This window comes from Budorcas taxicolor, chromosome 24, assembly GCF_023091745.1.
Source record: "Budorcas taxicolor isolate Tak-1 chromosome 24, Takin1.1, whole genome shotgun sequence".
Lineage (NCBI taxonomy): Eukaryota > Metazoa > Chordata > Mammalia > Artiodactyla > Bovidae > Budorcas > Budorcas taxicolor.
The window spans coordinates 36,777,408-36,794,943 of NC_068933.1; the positions used below are offsets into that span (position 1 = coordinate 36,777,408).

At 44.4% G+C, this 17,536-nt stretch overlaps 2 protein-coding genes across 2 annotated transcripts in view; one reads left to right on the forward strand and one right to left on the reverse strand.

Annotated features, from left to right (window-relative positions):
• Positions 1 to 2,310, reverse strand: part of SLC20A2 (solute carrier family 20 member 2) — a 110,443-nt gene extending 108,133 nt beyond the window's left edge. The window contains exon 1 of the mRNA XM_052661409.1: positions 2,179 to 2,310. The gene's annotated coding sequence lies outside the window, so the exon portion shown is untranslated. The remainder of the gene's footprint in view (positions 1 to 2,178) is intronic.
• Positions 2,311 to 2,314: 4 nt separating this feature from the next.
• SMIM19 (small integral membrane protein 19) lies at positions 2,315 to 14,133 on the forward strand. Its single transcript, XM_052661410.1, has 6 exons — positions 2,315 to 2,340; positions 3,316 to 3,378; positions 5,628 to 5,747; positions 6,499 to 6,636; positions 8,149 to 8,273; positions 13,289 to 14,133. Exons 2-6 carry the CDS (start codon positions 3,323 to 3,325, stop codon positions 13,351 to 13,353), a joined length of 504 nt encoding a protein of 167 aa, XP_052517370.1. The 5' UTR covers positions 2,315 to 2,340; positions 3,316 to 3,322; the 3' UTR covers positions 13,354 to 14,133.
• Positions 14,134 to 17,536: the final 3,403 nt, after the last annotated feature.

Genomic DNA, 17,536 nt, shown 5'->3' on the forward strand with positions numbered 1-17,536 from the left:
TCTTCTACAGTCTTCCACTGATGACAAACCTCCACTCATCTCCTCCCGGAAGAGGATGCCTTCGGGTGAAGGAACCTCTTATAAATATCAACTGGCAAAAGCGTTCTCAACCCCTTACTGATGGCGGACCACTATACAAAGATGGGTCAAGTCCAACACGCTCTCATCACAAATAAGACACGTTTCTGAGCGCTTCCCTCATCCTCGGCAGGCCTTTCAACCACTTCTACTCTCATAGGATGCACACTGCTGGATCCCACCATCGCCCCTGGAAACAGAATAATCTTTTCTTTTTTTCGGTTTTGCCCTGTGCAACTTGCCGGCCCAGCGATGGAAACCACGCCCCCTGCACGGGAAGTACCGTCTTAACCACTAGACCGCCAGGGAAGACCCAGAATAAACTTGATTAAGGGTGTCCAAACTACTCAATTAAATCCAGTCAAAAATTTCTTAATGCACAAAGTACTGGACTCGAATATGTTTAAGACATTCAAAGGCAAACTGAAAAATGAGGTAAGAACCCCTACAACATAGGTTACATAACATTCTTAACTTTCATGTACCCATGAAAGTTAGACTCATCAACAAAGTAACAGTCAACCCACTGTTTTTTATTCCCTTGGTTTGGTACTGGAAAATCACCCTTCCTGTATGTCATTTGTTAACCCCTTAATTAGGAATGTCACTAAGAGACTAAACAGGTTAAGAGGAGAACTTTCACCAGGGGCAATTAAGGCTTTCCAACATTTACTTTTTCTGACCGTCCAAGCACAGCCTGTTGATTGAGTGACAATGACATGTAATGGGAACTTTGACAAAAAAGACACACAGGGCTTTGGAAACTACTGAATACTCCAATAAAGGGACTAATTGCAATTTCATGCAATTGAAAAGCCATCTTCCAACTTGAAAAACACATTTACTCAGTTATTTTATATTGCCAACACCCTTGCTTTACAAAAACAGAAAGAGAAGCAATTAATGTACATATTCACCATTTGGACACATTCAAATCCAACTCGTGTACTCAAGCATTTAAGAGTAACCTATGTTTATGCAAAAAGTTATCCCAAAGATTAAATGAGATGAAGCGTGTAGATGATTTGAAACAAGTCTGGCAAACAACCACTACTCAACATTGCCCAGTATTACTGTTCCTAATTTTCCAACTGTGTAATCATACTGAACAGTTGTAGAGCATGATTATGTATACATAATGTATATAAGCTAATACGTGTTACTACTAGAAATAAAGACCAAACAATGCTATTCATCTAGACAGAGGTGAGTTTAATTTGAACAGAATGATCCGAAAAGAAGCAGAGAAAACTTGCTATGGGGTAGAATGTTAAATGTTAGCTCTAATCTCTGCTTATCAACTAAGGACACAACCTCTACGGCGTCTAGTGCGAATTATAATCAGCAGTCAGCTGATCCTAGAGAACTGGCTCAAAATGAACAGTTAAGACCTCAACCTCGTGGTTAAGGGGCCATTTACTTGCGAGGCTGCGCCAACCACTGAAATCTGATTACTTCAATACTGACGCTAAAATCCTGCATAAATTCATTACACATCTCTTGCCGGAATTTTTTTTGCAAGTCCTTACACACACACAAAATTATACCCCAAAGCCACTTAAACTGACAAAGACTACATCATCCTGGGCGCATCCGGCTTTTAAAACATTTCAGTCGCTTCGGCCACGCATCATTTACGATGACAGGGAATCACTGACGATGACAGGGAAAGCGCAAAAGCCAGTTTGGAGAGCACGTGCTTTCCTAAGTCAATACGAAAAGTAACCCTACGCCCACATCACGAACTGGGGGGCGGAAATCTTCGCGTTTCCAAGCTGAATCTCGACCCCGGGCGGGTCGGCCAAGGCACACGCCCTCCTCGCACGCCGGGCCGGCGCCACGGCTCCCGGGAGCCCCCGTCCCTTCGCCCCGCGCGCTCGGGCGCACCGCGGCCGGACGCAGGTGGACTCGAGGCCGGGGCGGCCGGACGCGGGCCACCGAGCCCGGGGGCCGCGGGGAGGGGCTGGCGCCGCGAGGCCGGGGAGGGGAGCCGGGCCGCACTCACGCGCCCGAGGGCGGCCGCGGGGCCGTCGCCGCGTCTCCCCGGGTCGCGCCCTGATAGGGGTGCGGGGCGGGGCGGGGTGGGTGAGGGGGAAAGACCTGGCTCCTCGTTCCCTCCGGAAGCCGCCGGGCAGGCAGGAAGTGACGAAGCAGACGCTGTCCGGTCCGCGCGGGAACCGGGTCCGCGCGTCCGGGCGCCGGCGCGGCGCAAAGAGCCCCCGCGGAGCAGCCCGGCCGCGCGCCGCCGGCGGAGCGAGCCGCGTGAGTGGCCCCGCGCCCCGCCCCGCCCCGCCGCGCGCCCCGCCCCGCCCCGCCCCGCCGCGCCGCCCCCGGGCCCGCTGCCCGCGCCCGGCCGGAGCGAGCCGCCGGCTCCGCGCCCCAGAGCCCCGCGACGGGGCTTCCCCGTCCGCCCCCCGCTCTGCTTTCCGGGAAGAGCGCGCCTCGAGCGTCTGGGTCGGGCCGGGAGCGCGCAAGTGCGTGACTCCCCCGCCGGGGGGGGTGGCTCCGGGCGAGTTGTGTAACCCTCACCCTCACCGCCGCCGTCACCCCCGGGGCCCCGGCCAAGTGGGAGCTCCAGTGCGCCCAGCACGCGGGTGGTGAGTCACCGAGTCTCTGGGCTGCCCGGCACGGGCGCCCTCAGATGTCCACTGCCCTTCCTCGGCCCGCCGGTTGGCCCGCGACTTTGTCCCCTTCCGCTCCGGCAGCCCCAAACCTTGAGCGCTTCGGAGGATGGAGAGAAAAAAATCCAGTCGGTGGTGGTGGATAGTGTTGTGTGAGCAACTCGTGGAACTGTTTAAGTGATTCTCATCTGGATTCGTTTCGAAATAACAAAGCTCTTAAGTGAGAGGCGAAATTGGTAACATTTAAGACGTGATGACAAGGGATCTTCAAAATTGAAGATCCCCCTGGAGGAGGGCGTGGCCACCCACTCCAATCTTGTCTGGAGAAATCCATGGACAGAAGAGCCTGGTGGACTCCAGTCCATGGGGTCGCAAAGGGCAGACACGACTTAGCGATCAAACCACCACCACCAGAGGTAGTATCAGGAACCCCAAAGAGGAGAAAAAAAAAATATATATATATAGTTTATGATACAGTCATTTGATCCCAAGAAGAGGTTTAGTTCTCTACGTAAAAGTTTGTCAAGCTGAAATCTATCCCTAGTTGTTCACGTTTTGCCAACTTTATCTCTGGATATTTATTTCACCAAGGAGTTGATCAAGCATTGATTTACAGGGAAAATATGTGGGAAAGGTTCCGTTTTCTCAGAAAAGCCCTGCATGACAATCCAAGCACACGGTGAGCTTGCTGAAATATCTATTAATTTGCCAGGCAGAAGCCATTGTAATGCCCCTGGGCATTTTGTCCTCAAGAGGGAGGTTGCGTGTGTACACTTGGTTAGCCTGTGGGGAGCTGGGAGGGGGCTGGTCATAGTTCAGGCCACAAGGGAGCCCGTCCTCTGTATGGTGACTTTGGACAGGCTTACAGAGTCATGTCATTGGTCATGATGGAGGAATGGGCAGGACAGGCCTACCCCTGGTGCAAATCTTTCACAACTTCACTACTAAAAATAACTCAAGTGCGTGTCCCCGGAACAGTAGTGTTACTGCATAGTGTCATTGCATACCAATCAAGTTGTATAACTCTTGGTAAAATTTCACCGTTTGTGGTCAGCAGTACTTTAGAATCCTTCTCCAAATATAACGAGAGACTGGCAGATTTGTAGCAGGAGGAAGACAGCTCTGTAGGAACACACCATTTATTGAGGGGTGCAGGAACAGAATTTTGTGAAACTCTGAGGCAAGAAATTAACCTGGCTCAGAACAGTCAGGTGTTAGAACATAGGTAGGAGACCCTTTCACAGTTGTGTCAGATAAAGGGCACCTACAGAATGTCTCAGTAGCCACAGATATGTATGTTCCTTGTTCCTTCTCTAATTTCTTGTTAACTCCCAATCCTGAAACCTACCCCACTCAGGAACGGCATGGTAATGCCAGGCCTTCCGCAGCATCTCAAATCAGACACCTAAAGTCACCTCTCTCTCTTTTTTAAAAATAATTTAATTTATTTTTGGCTGTACTGGGTCCTTGTTGTTGCGCAGTCTCTTCTTTAGCTGTGGCGAGCAGAGGCGGGGGGGCGGGTACTCTGTAGTTGAAGTGCACGGGCCTCTCATTGTGGGGGCTTCTCTGTAGCTGCAGCAAATGGGCTCAGCAGTTGTGGTTCCTGGGCTCTAAAGCACCGGCTCAAGGGTTTAGTTTCTCTGAGGTATGTGCAATCCGCCTGGACCAGGGATCAAACCCATGTCCCCTGCTTTGGCAGGCAGACTCTTCAGTCATCTCTTACAGCCGAAACAGTCATTGTTATTTTACATTTTGGCACCAACAAAAATCTAGAAAAAAATTCTAGATTCCTTGCCCATAAAGACAGTTATAGTCTCCGATCTTCCAAAAGTTTTCCCTTTTAAGGTAGGTTGATTACTTACTATGAATAATGTTACGTTCAGAGGAACTCTGGAGTTCGGTTTTAAGGCATAAGAATCGAAACTGAATAACGTAAAATCCCCCTGCACCTCCCACTCTCTTAAAAAAAAAAAATCCATCACCAGTCTTTAGTAGCTAGTAACTGTGTATGTTGAATGATTTAGTAATGTTTAGATCTTGCGGCTATAAAATTTTATCATTTAAATTCTGTTTTTATTAGTCTCTGACGATTTTCCTAAGACCAATCTTTATTTTCATCAGACACACATAGATGTTTCAGAGACATTACTCTTGCTCTCAGTGTCTAGAATTTAAGTTAAATGGCCGTTCAGTGATACTCCCTTTATTATAAATGAATACAGTCTGTCCCCAGACCTCTGATAGAGATTTCAGGTGTAAGAAAGGGGCCAACATGCCAGCTGACCTGGGAGCAGACCCTGGGGAAATTTCATTTTATGCAGAGGCAAACTGTAAGAAAGGAAACAGACTCTGCCCTTAATGTACACTTGTTAACTGAGACAAATCTACATTAAGAAACATTCTGGAGGCTCATAGGACAGATATTTCAGTGGAGGAATTTCTACAACGCTTTCACTATTTTAGGATGTCTAGAAAAAATTGCAAAATGACTTCTTAGACATTCCACATACCCTTTTTCTTGGTATTAGAAAATGACTATCACTAGAAACTATAGTAAGTTATCACCTGTCATTTGTTCAGTTTTTCTCCTTTTGACAGAGTGTCTAAAACAACACTTCTGAATTTCTTCCACATATTAAATCATTTATACTTAGTTGAGATTTAACACAAGGGAAGAACTTTCTCCTTAAGGAACAATTCAATGAACTTCCCAACGGCAAGTGAGAAACCGGGACTCTTTCCCTCGCTACTTGATACACTTGCTGTTATCACTCTTATTTTCTGTGGGAATGTCCAAAGAATGCACTTCCTTGAATAGAAGTCACAGCTGTGTAAATAGCAAAAAGTGACTTTTTATAGCTTCTTTGAACCACGTTTGGCCAAGAGGCCAAGGCTGCACAGATAAAGCTGCAGACTTTCGTTTTCCAGGTGCATCGGGGGCCTGTGGAAGAGCATGGTCCTGGGCAGCGCCTCTCATCAAAGCCACTGTCACGAGTCCAAGCCAGCTGTGTGGGCCTGTGTCTTAAGTATTCAGGTGCATTTGCCCAGGTAATGGTTACAGGTTGGAAAATGTGCAGTGATATTTCAACCCATATCCTTTTAGAAATTTTTTTTTAATCTCCAAGTTTGAACTTTTATGTAGGAGCTGTGATGTTTCAAAGTCAGAAATAAGGGGAAATGCATTCCATGCCTTGGTGATCTAGATCAGGGTTGGTCAACTTTTTCTTGCCTTTTTTAACTTAATTTTTTATTTTGTTAATTAATATATTGGGGTATGATTGGTGGTTTACAATACTGTGTTAGTGTCAGGTATGCAGCAAAGTGACTCAGTTATATGTGTACATATAGCCATGGTTTTTCAGGTTGTTTTCCAATATAGTTTATTACAACGTTGATTAGAGTTCCCAGTGCTACACAGTAGATCTTTGCTGATTATTTGATATATAAGTGGTGCATATGTATCAATCCCAAACTCCTAATTTATCCCTCCCCACCCCCTCCCCTTTCCCCTTTGGTAACCATAAGTTTGTTTTCTAAGTCTGTGAGGCTGTTTTCTGTTTTATAAATCTTAACAGGCCAGATTGTATATATTTGAGGCTTTGAGGGCTGTGAGGCAAAAGTGGAAGATACTGGTAGTTCTCTCAACCGTTTAAAATGTATCTATTGGAAATGTAAAACCATTTTTGACTCCTGGGCCACAGGGAGACAAGCAGGGGCTGCCGCTGGCCAGTGGGCTCTCTGTTTGCCCACCTTTGTCCAGCCGTCACACCATCAACCTGCCCCCTTTACTGTCTTACAGGCCCATGCCTGGGGGCTACGGAGTGATGGAGGACGATGGGGCCATGGACTACAGTGTCCACGAGGCCTGGAATGAAGCCACCAACGTGTACCTGGTGGTGATCCTCGTCAGCTTCGGGCTCTTCATGTATGCCAAGAGGTAAAGGCTTGAGGTTCTCAGGGTTGATGAGAAGATCCTGAGTACTGACAAGTTTTGCAGGTTGGTTGGTTTGATCTAAATTCAATGCACAAAAACGATTTCACCAGCATTTTGGTTCCTGCTATGAAAGCTCTCTCTCCTCGGCCCTGTCCTCAAATACCAGACACCAGGACTTGGCTTGGAAAACCCAGCTGCTCCGAGAGCCCGGCTGTGAGTGCAGCTCTCAGCTCCCAGGCCAGCTGCTCTGTACTCCCATTCTATCACTTCTGATATAGCTCAGAGTTATCACTCAGCCAGTTGACTGTCACCCTCGGACAAGCACATATTTTTGGCCCACGTCCCTGAAATGCACAAACACCAACTTCTACATGTTCAGCACTTCTATCCTCACACGTTTCAAGCTTTCCCTTCTGTTTCTTACGCATGACTGTGTCCCAGAACTTAGTGAATGATGTTGTATGGTCTGATTTCTTGTCTGTCCATCCTGCAAACACTCAGTCCCCCGAGAACAGGGGCTTTTATTTAACCTTGTGTCCCTGAAGTGGCGCATTAGTGTAAATCCTCCACAGATACTTCCTGCTGTCATTCCAGACACTGTCGCACAGTTTGACTGTCCTTTTCCACACTTCCTGGCTCCTTTAAGAACCGTGAGCCAAAAGGGAGGGAGGTGTTGCTTTGAAGAGGAAGAAGAGCAGTAGTTAGATTGAGTTGCTTCTGCTCATAGCCACATGCTTTGTGACGTCCTGTACCAAGGTCAGAGGCATTAGACAGTCCGGGATAATTAGTCATCCAAGAATAATTGCTGCCTAGCCTGGGAAATAGTTCAGATTCACCCTACCCGTGGGACATACAGGCTCGCCCTTCACAGCCCCGTGAACGCTGAGCGGCTGGCCTGGACTCCAGGCTGGGGGGAGGGGCGAGAAGAGTCCCCACAGATCACCCCAGGGCCACTGGTAGGTGACAGCGGTCCCCTAAAGAGAGCTGCCACCTCCTCCCCACCCTACCGTTTTAAAAGCATAGACAGGCTCTTGTTCATTTTAACTAGATGACCCCACTAAGGCCACGCTATCTATTTAAAAAATAGTTTTAGTCATTGTTTCCCAGAATTAAGGTCTGCTCACATTCTGTTTATTCAGTACCCCCAGTAAATTAGCTTTATTTGCATGACATGACAGGGAGGAAAAAAAATTGTACTTTTTTGTCTGTGCATTTTTCTAAACAATAGGGCATTTTTTGTGACGATGAGGAGAGACACGTCGTATACGAAGTGGGTGTATTCAGTCACTGCTCTTCCTTTCTTGTGACTGTGTGACTAGACATGTACAGCTTCTCACTTTCAGTGAAAGAAAGAATACTTGAGCCAAGGAGGCATCTCACGGGGACAGAACTGAAGAGGGGCTCATGGCCGCTTATGTGCTTTTAATGCAGCTTCTGGTTACTACGATCACAGGAGTGTTACAGTCATATAGCTGAGAATACAAATCTCTTTTCTGCATCGTTTCTGTGTTTTAGGAATAAAAGGAAAATTATGAGGATATTCAGTTTGCCACCTCCAGCAGAAACTCTGTCAGAGCCCAACTTCTATGACACAATAAGCAAGATTCGTTTAAGACAGCAACTAGAAATGTACTCCATTTGTAAGTATATGCTGCCTAATTACATACATGTTATGGACTGTAGCCCACCCAGGCTCCTCTGTCCATGAGGTTTCCTGGACAAGAATACTGGAGTGGGTTGCCATTTCTTCTCCAAGGGGATCTTTCTGACCTAGGGATCGAACCTTCGTCTCCTGCTTGGCAGGAAGATTGTTTACCACTGCACCACCTAGGAAGCCTTATTACATACACAAGCATGTTTAATACATACTTTTTAAAAAATTTGTGTCTAGTTTTAAAAGGTTATCAGAAATAAATGATGGTGGCACAGGGAATTATATTCAATATCCTGTAACAAACCTTAATGGAAAAGAATATGTATGTATATGTGAATCACTTTGATATACTCCAGGAACTAGTGCAACATTTTAAATCAACTATACTTCAGTGAAAAAAAGATTTTTTTTTTAATTTTAAAAAATAGCTGATAATAGAAGCATAGTACCCGGTTTGCATGAAGTTAGTGCTTCAGGACCCTTCCCCCATGCGGAGCCCTCCCCCGAAAGGAGCCCTAGCAAGCTGTTTGTGTGATCACATTTTTTGAAAATTCAGCAAAAATTAGATGTTTTGTTAGTCAATGAGACTGCTGTCTGGTCCTCCTCTGACTTGCCTCATGTGCAGTGGCGTTGAGGTGGCCACGAGCACTTTGAGGATTCAGCTAAGGGGAGGTTTTGAGTTGAAGCTACTTTTAGTTTGGGTTTGAGTTTTGTGTTTACAGAGTTTGCAGTCACTTCAGTTTCAATTAAATGCCCGCGTACTGCAGCCACATTATGTGTGTATAGGAGCAGCTTCCAGGCCAGAGGTTATTAACATATCCTGTGAATCCGAACACTGCGTGTGTAGGTGGTAGAGAAGAAACAAAGGTTAAAGGGCACAGAGCCAGGATGAATGTTACATCCAAGCCACAACCTCTGATGCCACCATTAAAAAAATGAGGTGTGTCTTCCATGGTGTGTCATTAAATGAGGAAGGGCAAGGTGTAATTGTATATATGCTAGGGTGCCACTCCTTTAACACTGAATGACTACAACATGTGTGTGTAGTAAAAATGTTCTATCTCATTTTTCTTATCGACGTATAGTTGAGTTACAATGTTGTGTTACACCTGTCTTTACATGTATATGGCCCAGTGATTCAGCTATACATTTTTATATATATATATTCTTTTTCAGGTTTGTCTCTCCCTGTAGAACACCATGAAATATTGAGTATAGTTCCTTGTGCTGTTTAGTAAGTCGTTGTCGGTCATCATTTTGTATTCAGTCGTGTGTGTATGTTAATCCCAACCTCCCAATTCATCTCTCCCCGACTCCTTTACGTCTGTGGGTCTATTTCTGTTTCGTAAAAAAGTTCATTTGTATCTTTTGTTTTCTAAGATGTCACGTATAAGCAGTATCGGTGATATTTCCTTCCCTGACTTCGCTTACATGGCCGTTTAGATTGCCTTCATTGTCTTGGCTATTATAAATAGTGAATTGGCTTGGCTGTTATTAACAGTGCACCTATGGACATTAGGGTGCACGTACCTTTTCATATATCCAGTTTTCTCTGGATATATGTCCAAGAGTGGGGTTGCAGGATTGGGGTAGCGTTAGTTGGTAAGGAGCATCCATCCTGTTCTCCATAATGGTTGTACCAGTTTACATTCCCAGCAAGAGTGTAGGAGTGTATGTTGTCTCCACATTATTATTTGTAGACTTTTTGATGCTGGCCATTCTGATCCTTGTGGTTTGGATTTGCCTTTCTCTAATAATTAGCTACGTTGAGCATCCTTTCATGTGCTTGTTGGCCTTATATTATGTCTTTTTTGGAGAAATGTCTGTTTAAGTCTTCTGCCCATTTTTTGATAGGATTGTTTGTAAAAATGTTCTGTATAATTATGCAAGCCTGGAGGAAAGCTTGAAAAGATAGACATGAGATTATTAGCATTCATTACCTTGATGGGGACGCTGTGGAACTCAAGGAGAAAAGACAGTATTTTTAAAAGAAAGATGTCTGCAGTAAAATCTTAAATGTGAATGCGTGCATGCTCATGGGCATAAAAAGAAGCAAGAAAGAATGATCAGCAAAGATATTACTAGTGTTTCTCTCAGGAGACTGGAATTTCAGGTGAAAAGTAGAAAAAAACATATATATATAATTTCTCTAACACAAGTAGAACTTCTAAAAATTCTTTAGCATAAATTTCACGCTGAGAACTATAGACAACAGTTCCTCTCTGGAAAGGGGCTGCAGGGCTATCAGGTGGGAGGAAGATGCACTTTCAGTGTTTCCTCTTTGGGTCCCTTCTGCATTTTGTATCATATTCATGTGTTACTAGCTCAGAATGAGAAGTAAACCTGAATTTAGCAGAGCAGCATTATTCATAGTAGCCAGAAGATGGAAACAACCGGAGCATCCTTGGCTCCTGAAGGGTCCACAGCCTGTGGTCTGTGTGTGCACAGGGATCATTCAGCCTCTAAAGGGAAGGAAATCTGACAGGTGCTGCAACAAGCAGGAACCTCCAAGACATTATGCTCCAAAATTACTCCTATCAGGAAGTGAAGGAAGCCAGTCACAAAATAACAAATAGTGTGTGATTTCACTTCTGTGAAGCAAATTCCCAGAGACACAGAGTGGAGTCCTCACCAGGAGCTGGGGGAGGAGGGGACAGGGAGCTTCTGTGTGCGGAGGAGAGAGGTCAGCGTGGGGTGGTGGGCAGACAGCTGCTGCTTGTGGCGGCACAGCAATGTGAATGGAGCGTTTGCCCCCGAACCACTTAAAAATGGTGAAAATGCAAATTTCAGTGTTTTTGTATTGTACCTCAAAAAAAAAAAAATCCCCAAGAAAACCTAAGTATTAAAAACAAAAACACAGAGAGCGAGAAGCTCTGTATGGAAAATTAAAGGATTAGGTTTTCCTTGATGCCTACTCAAAACAGAGGTTAGTGGTAGTGCCCTGGTGGCCTAGCAGTTAGGATTCGGTGCTTTCACTGCAGAAGCCAGAGTTCGATCCCTGGTGGGGGAATCTAAGATCCTGCAATGCCGCGCAACGCAGCCAAAATACAAAAACAAACAAGAAACCCCCAGAAGTTAGTTGGCATTAAAAAGAAAATCCACTGGCATAGCGTATGCAATTTTAAACCCAGTGTACCGCTCTTCTTCTTCTTTAATGAAAATGGCATAAAAATGAAACTTGTCCGAATGCCTGTGTTTGTAAGGTGTGTTAGTTTCTGTTGCTCTATTACCACAGATTCAGTGGCTGGCAGAGCACAAATCTTACAATTACGGGTTAAAAGTCCCACAGCAGTTTCACTAGGGCTAAAACCACAGTGTCAGCAGAGTTCTGTTTCTTCCTGGAGGCTGTGAGGGAGCGTGTGTTTCTTTGCCTTTTCCAGCTTCTAGAAGCTACCGCATTGCTTGGTTTGTGGCCTCATTCACCCATCTTCAAAGCCAGTGGCATTGCGTCTTTCTGGTCATTCTTGCATTTTTATAGCTCTCTCTGTCTCTGAACTCAGCCAGTAGAGGTTCTCTGATTTTCAGGGCCCCTGGGATCAGGTTGGGCCAAATAATCCAGGTGATTACATAATCCCCCCTGTCAACATCCTTCATCACAGCTTTAGAGTCCCTTCTGCCCTAGAAGGCAACATATTCACTGATTACGGAGATTAGGATGTGGATTGGAAGCCGTTGTTACAAATAGTGAGTATTTGCACATTTGATGAGTCCCATCACATTGCATCATTCTTAGTGTTGATGACATATCTAATCCTGATTTCGTCTGTTGGTTCAAGAAAGAAGCAGACAAAATTCTCTTCCTTAAAGAGTGAAAGTGAAAGTTGCTCAGCCGTGTCTGACTCTGTGATCCCATGGACTATACAGTCCATGGAATTCTCCAGGCCAGAATACTGAAGTGGGTAGCTGTTCCCTTCTCCAGGGGATCTTCCCAACCCTGGGATGGAACCCAGGTCTTCCGCATTGCAGGCAGATTCTTTACCGACTGAGCTACCCGGGAAGCCCAAGAATACGGGAGTGGGTACCCTATCCCTTCTCCAGGGGATCTTCCTGACCCAGGAATCAAACTGAAGTCTCCTGCATTGCAGGCAGATTCCTTAAAGAGGACCCCCCAAATTGTATAAGCTTTAGGCCACAAAAGTCTGGATCTACCCTGAGTATATAAATAAATAGTATTTCTTCCTTTGCTGGTAAAAACTTAACGAAGAGACTGAAAGCTTCAAAGCTAAACCATTCACAAGACTTTGGCCCTCCACGCTCTAGTTTTCAGGTTAAGACCTTCAACAATTATTTCTCAGAAAAACACAAACGGTACAGAATTGCAAGTCTGTTTTTCCTTCTCGTGTATATTAATGACAATGTTCAGTAAATGTCTTAGGCTTGTCATTTAATATAGAGTCAAATTCCTTATGATGTGGCAAAAGCATTACTGATCATTTATCTTGAGGTGGAGATGGAGGATAAGAAAGGAGGACATTACAAAATGTTACTTTGAGTTTAGTAGCTTTGTTAGTGTTTACCCTATATTTTGGGCTTCCCAGATGGTGCTAGTGGTAAAGAACCAGCCTGTCAAGGCAGGAGATGTGGGAGACGCAGATTTAATCCCTGGATCAGGAAGATCCCCTAGAGGAGGGCATGGCAACCCACTCCAGTGTTCTTGCCTGGAGAATCCCATGGACAGAGGAGCCTGACGGGCTACAGTCCATAGGGTCGCAAAGAGTTGGACACGACTGAAACAGCTGAGCATGCACTCACTCTATATTTTAGTGTTCTGAATAAGCCAATGTACAAAACAATAATAATAAACATTTGAAAGTGGATATCAGCACTGATGAGAAATTAGAGGATCACAAAGTATCATAAATTTCAAATTGTTTAAGCTAATTCTTTACTGAGAATCATGACTTGACTGTAATTTAATGATGTGAGCTCATAATGATTTTGTGACTTTATTAATTGTATCTCCTTTTTTTCTTGTTTTTTCTTTTGTTTATTTCCTAATAGCCAGGAAGTATGACTATCAGCAGCCACAGAACCAAGCTGACAGTGTGCAGCTCTCGCTGGAATAAAATCTCAGAAAATCAGTGGCATAAATGCTTGTTGTTCAAGAGTGCAGTCTCCTCCCGCTACTAAATCATGACCAGCGTTTTTGGGTCTTTTTTAAGTTCTGTCTCCATAAAATCAGTTTGTTTGTGACTTTCCCCCCAATTTTCTGGTGTGTTTGGTTTTGCTTTTTAAAATTTCATCTCCAGATCATTTGTTCCACAAATTGAAAATGCCTCCAAAGGCCTGAACACAGAGAGTCTGGGAAGGTATGCAGTCACCAGAGGTGGCAGTCTTACCTTGTGAAGACCTTCACTCCTTCAGGATGCAGTCGGGAGCAAAAGCGCAAGAGTCTGGATCCTAGGCCACTTTTGGACGTTTTCGCACAATTAAAAAATAAAAATCAAATCATTGAAAGAATTTCCTCTTCGATTGTGTCGTGGGATAAATGTCATAATGGATAAGGGACTAACTAACGTGTGTTCTTGTGGCTGTTGTTACCTCCGATTGAATTAGCCATCTTTGTTTCTTCAGGAGTCACACAGGAAACTGTCTTTTCTGCACCAGGAAATCCTGACGCACACCCCCTTGCTAGTTGTGGAAGTTTCCTGGGACTGGAGTTCGTTCCCCTTCATTGTGTTCCCACGAGGTGTGTTATTCCACCAGAAGAGTCTTCTTCCAGCCATGCCAGGGCCGTGCTGCTGAATACTTGGGCACCTCTGACAGGTGCTAACTACTTGCTTTGGCATCTTATGACTGTAAATGTTTAACTGTCTAGCTTCTTGAGCTTTTTTTTTTTTTTTTTTAACCATAATAAGCTTCCCTGTAGACTCATACCTTGTACCATTTTTCTGCTGAAAAGTTCATGCTGAAAACACTGAAATGTTTTTGCCCAGTTTTTCATATTTATTTAAAGAAAAACTGGTTGGAGGTAATAGCAGGTACATTTAACTGTCCGTATAACTGTTCAAGAATTTGTTTTCAGGACTTCCCTGGTGGTGCCGTGGCTAAGACTTCATGTTGCCAATACAGGGAGCCTGGGGTTCAATCCCCCGTCAGGCCACTGGATCCCACGTGCCACAGCTAAAGCTCTTGAATGCTGCAGCTAAGACCCAGAGCAGCCAAATAAATATTAAAAAAGAGAATTTGTTTTTGAATGAAATGCAATTTTTAAAGTTAGAGTTAATATTTTAAATGTTATTGCCTTTTCCTTTACAATTATGAAGTAAACAATATAAATTTTATTGGGTTTTTTAAGGTTTGTTTTTTTTTTTGAGATGGACCATTTTAAAAGCCTTTATTGGATTTGTTATAATACTGTTTCTGCTTTTTGTGTTTTGGCTTTTTGGCCAAGAGACATGTGAGATCTTAGCTCCCTAAACACGGATCAGACCTGCCCCCCTTGGATTGGAAGGCAAAGTCTTAACCACTGAACCAACAGGGAAGTCCCAAGAATATAAATTTTAAATGAAAAAGTTTAGGCCAAATGAAATAATTTCAAGAAAATTGCACTTACTTTAAAATTTATGTCATTCAAAAATGTGTATATTTTACATGGTGGATTGTTGAGCAAATGGAATAATTCTTTCTTAACCCACAGATGAGTTTGAATTCCCCACCTGTACCCAGAATGAATACGTAGAGTGAAGGATTGTAAACAGTGGTAATTATGGCCTGGGGCGAGCAGAGCAACAAGAGAGCAGTCTCTTAAACTTTGCTCTTATGTAATCAGGGGTGGGAGTGGTTCATATGCTGTCACTGATGTGAGGCACAAACCTGGACAAATTATGAAAACTGGCTGTGTCAGCTGATTCGGACAAACTGTGTACCTAAGTAAATAAAAATCACAACACAATTGATGGTGATGGTTTTTTATTTGTATCCACTAGCCATGAAATTAAAAGATGTTTGCTGCTTGGAAGAAAAGCTATGACCAATCTAGACATCATATTAAAAAGCAGAGACATTACCTTGCTGACAAAGGTCCATCTAGTCAAAGCTATGGTTTTTCCAGTAGTCATGTATAGATGTGAGAGTTGGACTGAGAAGAAAGCTGAGTGCCAACGAATTGATGCTTTTGAACTGTGGTGTTGGAGAAGACTCTTGAGAGTCCCTTGGACTGCAAAGAGATCCAACCAGTCCATCCCAAAGGAGATCAGTCCTGAATATTCATTGGAAGGACTGATGCTGAAGCTGAAGCTCCAATACTTTGGCCACCTGATGTGAATAACCGACTCATTAGAAAAAACCCTGATGCTGAGAAAGATTGAGAGCAGAAGGGGACGACAGAGGATGAGATGGTGATGGCATCGCCAACTCGATGGGCGTGAGTTTGAGCAAGCTGCGGGAGTTGGTGATGGACAGAGAAGCCTGGCGTGCAGGTCCTGGGGTCACAAAGGACACGACTGAGTGACTGAGCTGTACTGTAGACAGTATCAGATGGCTTTTTATTTGCATCCACTAGATGGTGAACATTGGACTCTGGCGAGTGAGAGAGGAAGATTCCTCCTCATTTTTCTGTAAAGCCTGATGAGAGTCCCACCCCCTACCAGCAGGATCAATGGCAAGGCTGCTTTGAAGTTTCCTCTCTGCTTCCACAGCTGAGCAGGGAAGGGGGGATGCCCCGCGGCCACACTTCAAAGCCACGCCAGCTGACTGTCCTGCTTCTGCACCCCCTCGCCTCCGGGAATCCACCAAGGGTCCACAACGGAGCTGTTTTCTCTGGAAGAAAAGCGGCATGGCTAATAAACAGCCCACTAACACTGGTGTTCTCCTTTCCCTCGTTTCTCTCTTTCACTGCATGAAAGTTGCGAGGTTAGCGCAATGGGGCAGCTCCCCTGGGTGCACAGCTGGGCCAGCCCACTGCTCCAAGGGCACAATTGTTTGCTCTCAAACTTACACTGTTTCCGGTGGAGTTCTTGAGGATTCACCAGAAAGTAAGATGCAGAGTTTATGGTAAGATTGCTGTAATGTTGGAAATATATTTAAGTATTCAGTAACAGTAAGAGAGGAAATGGTATTAAAAGTAACCAGATATTAAGAATAAATGTGTCTTAGACACTACTGTATATAAAATAACATGATATCACTTATATGTGAAATCTAAAAAAAGTTTTACAAATGAACTTATTTACAAAACAAAAGACTCACAGATTTTGAAAGCAAAGGTACCAAAGGAGAAACGTCGTGGGGAAGGATAAATCAGGAGTTTGGGATTAACATATGGGTGCTGGAGAGCTGGAAATAAAAAGGACATTTGGCTTATATCCAACCTTATGCAAAGTAGCAAGGCTCACAGAAGAGCGACTGAAGCTTAGTCTTAATCTGTTTCCCACGCGATTCCCTAATAAAGTCAGAGCCAGACGAAACTACAAAGCAAGAAGCATCTCCCACCTGTCTTTTTGCCCCTCCTCAGCCTCTTTCCAGTCTGTACGGGTGAGGTTAAGTCTTGATTAAGGAGTTAAAAGTGAGGATGAGGAGGTAATCCAAGAACTGTGGTGAGCCCTACATGGAAACTTCCAGCAACAGGTTGTTTTTCTCCTACCCTGGACCTCTCACCCACAAATGAACAAGCAGCTTGTAACACTGGAGTCTGCTGACCTTTATTTATTTACATGCAGTAAAAAGCTAAAGCTGTACAGCAGCCACACCCAAGGTAGGAAGATGATTAGTCAAAGGGGAAGCAAGTAACCGTCTGGGGTAATCGGGAGCTTCTCTGTCCCCAATGTGATATTGAAACCACTGTGCTATTCGTGTCTTTTATTTTTGATGTTTCTTATTCCAAAGTTTCTTTCTTCTCTTCCAAATCAAGAAGCAACAGAAGTCTCATTATTACGAAAGAGTGGCTCCATCCTGGGGATTTTCATGAAAGAAATATTTTGACAGATTTCAAACTAGCTGAAGAAAGCTGAGAATTTTAACTGCAACCAATGTTGATGTTGTTAAACTCAACTGCAAATCCCTTTGACCTCAGAAATCGGAAAAAAAAAGTCCCACATGAAGTATTTATGATATAACAAGTAAAGGTATTTTATTTATTTTGGGAGGAGGGATTATGTCTCTGTATAACATTTTATTTTGAGGTTTAAAACACCAGGCACACTTAAGTTGACTACATGCCAGTATGGGCTTCCCTGGTGGCTCAGACGGTAAAGAATCCGCCTGCAATGCGGGAGACCTGGGTTTGATCCCTGGTTTGGGAAGATCCCC

Coding starts and splice junctions, on each gene's coding strand:
- SMIM19 (XM_052661410.1), top strand. CDS start 3,323: ATGTGGGAAAGGTTCCGTTTTCTCAGAAAAGCCCTGCATGACAATCCA. Junction 3,379..5,627: donor CATGACAATCCAAGCACACG/GTGAGCTTGCTG, acceptor TTCGTTTTCCAG/GTGCATCGGGGGCCTGTGGA. Junction 5,748..6,498: donor ATTCAGGTGCATTTGCCCAG/GTAATGGTTACA, acceptor ACTGTCTTACAG/GCCCATGCCTGGGGGCTACG.